Source organism: Brugia malayi (assembly GCF_000002995.4).
Source record: "Brugia malayi strain FR3 genome assembly, contig: Bm_v4_ChrX_scaffold_001, whole genome shotgun sequence".
NCBI lineage: Eukaryota > Metazoa > Nematoda > Chromadorea > Rhabditida > Onchocercidae > Brugia > Brugia malayi.
This window is the reverse complement of record NW_025062479.1, coordinates 23,820,611-23,825,703: the sequence shown is the minus strand read 5'-3', so window position 1 is coordinate 23,825,703 and position 5,093 is coordinate 23,820,611. Positions and strand designations below refer to the sequence as shown.

Here is a 5,093-nt window from a genome sequence, read left to right as displayed (position 1 = left end):
ATGATCCTTTAATTTTTTAATTTTTTTTTTTTTTTATAATAATTTCAAATTTAATTCTATTTTCTTTATAATAATTTCACATTTTATTTATAATATAATTAATCATATGATAAAATTTTCTTTCTTTTTTAAGAAGCAAAATAATTGCTAAATTGTTCATACAATGCATTTATCATATGTAATAAGCAAAAATCAACAAAAAAAATTTTTGAATAGCAAATGAAAGCATTAAAAACAAACAATGAAATGCTTAAACATTCAAAATTACGAATATTTATCAAAGCATTCATAATATGAATATCAATATTTACTCTTCATAAAATTTAAACAATTTTTACCAGTAGTTATTTTTCCAATCAAAAAAAAAAAAAATCAACCGTATTTCAAATAAGCATCGAAAAATATTTTATAAACTTAACAACACTAAAAAAATCAATCAAATTTAGAAAAAAAAAAAAGAAAAAAAAAACTATTTCAAAAGTTGAAATGAAAAGAAAAAAATCAACTGAAAAATTTTAAATACAAAGATAATTATTATGAAAATACCAAGAAGATAAGTAAGTATTAACCAAGAACTTTTAAGAGATCATCTTCACACATATTAGCATCAAATACAACCTTACTCCATCTGCTTTGCTCAAGTGCTTCATAAAATTCCTCACCATTTTGCAACAAATATTCATTGCTCTGTTCAGCTGATTCATCTTCTACCGATTCAATACCACACATTTCATATGATACAATTGCTCCACCAACTACGCATGAATAGTATTGCTAAAAGTGATTTTTATACTTAAATTACAGAAATTCATTTTTTTTTTTTTTTTTTCAAAAATCAATTAAATGTTTTCACTTATTTTACATGAATTATTATAATAAGTTTTATATAATGTTTATACATTTACAAGGAATAAACCGAAAAAACAATTCTATGGAAAAACCAGCAAATGTAGTAAATTTATGACAGAAACAAATAAGATAAGATGATATTTCATATAATTTCTATAGTAATAAATAATAAATTTTAATTTAATTACTTCAGAAATAGCTTGTTGAGGAGTAGTTCGAGGATGTATTGATGGATATGTATATGATGTATGATAAGTATTCACTGCATGAGCATTTGCTACAGGTGTTGCATTATACGGATAATAAGATGTTACTGATGTTGGTGTTGTTACAGATGATGTGTTATTATCCTGAAATTAATACAAATTCCAATAATACATAACCTTTTTCATTATAAATACTGAAATTATAAAATGCTTATAAAATAAATCATAATGAAATTATTTTTGTTGAAACTTTTAATTATTATTCACAACAACAACAAAAAAAAAAGAAAACCTGAGTCTGCAAATAATTACTGGCATTATCATAACCAGTAATATTATTCTGAGCTTGTTGTTGTTGTTGTTGTTGCTGTTGTTGTTGAAGATGACGTGGTTGTCGTGGTGCTCGATATTTCGGTTGCGCTAATTTGAGGATTAGTTGCTTACCATCGACACGATATTTATTCATTTCAAGCTAAAAATATCCAATGTATAATTGAAAACCTCTTGCTCCATCTATCTATCTATCTATCTATCTATCTATCTATCTATCTATCTATCTATCTATCTATCTATCTATCTATCTATCTATCTATCTATCTATCTATCTATCTATCTATCTATCTATCTATCTATCTATCTATCTATCTATATCTATCTATCTATCTATCTATCTATCTATCTATCTATCTATCTATCTATCTATCTATCTATCTATCTATCTATCTATCTATCTATCTATCTATCTATCTATCTATCTATCTATCTATCTATCTATCTATCTATCTATCTATCTATCTATCTATCTATCTATCTATCTATCTATCTATCTATCTATCTATCTATCTATCTATCTATCTATCTATCTATCTATCTATCTATCTATCTATCTATCTATCTATCTATCTATCTATCTATCTATCTATCTATCTATCTATCTATCTATCTATCTATCTATCTATCTATCTATCTATCTATCTATCTATCTATCTATCTATCTATCTATCTATCTATCTATCTATCTATCTATCTATCTATCTAATCTATCTATCTATCTATCTATCTATCTATCTATCTATCTATCTATCTATCTATCTATCTATCTATCTATCTATCTATCTATCTATCTATCTATCTATCTATCTATCTATCTATCTATCTATCTATCTATCTATCTATCTATCTATCTATCTATCTATCTATCTATCTATCTATCTATCTATCTATCTATCTATCTACCTATCTATCAAATTTTAACATTTTTTAGAAACTAAAAAAAAATCTTTACAAATATTACCAATGCTCTCTGTTGATCAGTTTGATCTGAAAACCGTACAAAGCCTAAACCTTTCGACGATCCATCTGTATTCCGATATACTTTTGCTCCACGACATGATTCATAACGTTCGCCAAAAATCTAAAACAACATTAACAATAATATTAGAGAAAGAATTGAATTTTTTTTTTTTTTTTTTTAAAGCTTAGCTTCAAGTTGTAAATGAGAATTCAAAATTCTATACCAAGCAAAGAATTCACTGATGATTCGTCGCTAATGAACATAAAAAGTAGCTAATCTTAATTTAAAACACAATATTTTAATCATTATGAAAAAAGAAAAAAAAAAAAAAACTCTCTGTTTCTTGCAAAGAATCACCTGCGAAATTTAATGAAATTACAAAGGCATATATAAAAAAAAAACATCTCTTATGATTCATAGGTAGATAAAACAAAACAAAGACAATTAATAGTAAAAATAATAGATAATTCACCAAAAAAAGTGCTGCATCATCCATATCCTGTGGTACATTGTTGACAAAAAGATTATATTCTGTATACCTCAAAATCATATCATATTTCATTTTAGTTTTCAAAAAAAAATTTAACTTAAGAATAATATGAGAATACTAAGGAATGTTATAATAATAACCATCAATAGTATAACGATTAAAGCCAATAATCCAAATCTTTTTATCGTTTTGTTAGCAAAAAATTTTGTTATTATTGATACTAAATGCTTTTTACCAAATAATTATATGGTTATATTTAAATAATTTTTAAATAGTTTAATATAGTAAAAAAAAAAAAAAAAAATTAAATACTAAAACTTTATAAACCTTTAAATTTTTACTCATTAAAAAAAAAAAAAACCAGTTTCAATTGGTAACTAAACCCAATTTCGTACATATGAAAAAATTATATTAAAATGAATTCACTTAAACTAACGGTGCATTTGGTGAATTAGCAAAAGAAAGATTAAATGCTGCATATGGTTTTGATTTTGGAATAATTTTTCCATTAATATGCAACATCGCACGACGAGCCGAATCACGATCAGCAAATTCAATGAAACAATAACCAGCTTGCTGTAATTATTATACACATTTATTAGTTCAAAATTTATTAAATTCTCTATCAAATAAAATAATATATTAATTACTTGATTGTATTGTATAAACATTCCATAATTATAACTAAATAATATATTCAAAGGAATATAGGAAAACTCTAGCTAATATTTAAACTTTCTTTTTAATAGATAAATATTAAAAAATGATTGTAAAAAAAAAAAAAAAAAAAAGAAGTAAAATAAAAAAAATGTAGAATTCATCAGCCATTTACAGCAATCTGGGAAAGCGATTGAAAAAAATTAATATAATATAAAGTTGGTAATAAAAAACATTTAATATTAATCTATGAATTGCATTTCTAACATGGATAAAACAGCAATGTATAAAATAAAACAACAAAAAAAAAATGAGAAATAAACAATTCATCATCACAATTATTTGCTAATTTTAATTAGTAAAATTTTATCAGCAATTAAAATGAAATTATTCGAACGTTTACTCAAAGATTAATATTTATTTTAGAATTATTAACTTTAAAATTCAAATGATAGATATCAATCAATTTTGTTGATTCTACTATTTCTAACTAGTAAATAAACATAACCTTTCCACTATGTTTATCAAAAACAATTTTCACATTTGTTACATCTTCACCCATTCGTGCAAATGCTTCTCCTATGAATGCCTGATCCCAATCAGGACTTAAATCACCCATCCATAAGGTACGATCTGTATCATCGTTCGGTCGTGATATCTGATATGCCATCTAGTGATATCTAAAAAACATTTTTTTTTTTTTTTAAAGTGATTTATTAAATGAAATAATCAATTGTCGCAATGCTTTATTTACTATTCAATGGACAATTTTGTAGACTAAAAATTCAAAAAAAAAAAAAAAAAAAATTTAAAAAACCAAATTTTTATGAAACTTAACAAAAAACCTATATGGAACTTAAAAATCAATAAAATTCATTTTCGTTCCTATTTTCGATCAAATTAAACAAAACGATTAGTTTTACTAAATTATTTTTTTCTCCATATTTCAACAGATAGAAAGAAAATAACAGTGAAAAATAATCTAAAACCATTTTGACAAATCAGGAAAAAAAAAAGAGATAAGCTTGGAATTATCATCTAAAAAAAAAAAAAACTTTATTAAATTGATTCATTGCTGCAAGAAATAATAATGAATTCTGTTAATGGTATATTCCATTGTCAAATGATTCAATTTTAAAACAATAAAATAATTATTTTTATTTGCTATCGAAATACTAAAATGAAAGCACCGTAAAAAAAAAAGAAAAAAAAAAGAGTTAAAATTAAAACAAGATAAAATGTTATTGAACATTGCTAAATAGATAGAATTGAAATCGAAATGAGCTTAAATATTAATGAGTTTTAATTTTTATCACTACAAATTGATATTAGAACAAAAAGTTTAATTAGGATATAAGAATAAAATAAATTGTTAAATGAAACGCATAAGGAGTAAACAAACTGATAAACAGAACAAAGCCTAGAAATTAATCATAAATTTTAAAACAAAACATCATAAATTTTGTTGAATGGTTGGATCTCAAATTCAAATGAATTAGCAAAATATATCAGTCTCAGTGTATACTTTTATCTTTTCCGATTCAATTACTAAAAATAATTTTTAAATTTTTTAGATTTTATAGAAATATTCAATTAA

At 23.3% G+C, this 5,093-nt stretch overlaps 1 protein-coding gene across 1 annotated transcript; it reads right to left on the bottom strand.

The window, feature by feature from the left end:
- Positions 1 to 564: 564 nt before the first annotated feature.
- Bm8750 (LD16137p, putative) lies at positions 565 to 4,166 on the bottom strand (the record flags this gene model as incomplete). Its single annotated transcript, XM_043075934.1, has 7 exons — positions 565 to 774; positions 1,038 to 1,199; positions 1,348 to 1,527; positions 2,350 to 2,469; positions 2,822 to 2,888; positions 3,276 to 3,415; positions 4,005 to 4,166. The coding sequence occupies 7 exons, from the start codon at positions 4,164 to 4,166 to the stop codon at positions 565 to 567; spliced, it is 1,041 nt and encodes a 346-aa protein (XP_042931868.1).
- Between the last annotated feature and the right edge of the window lie 927 nt (positions 4,167 to 5,093).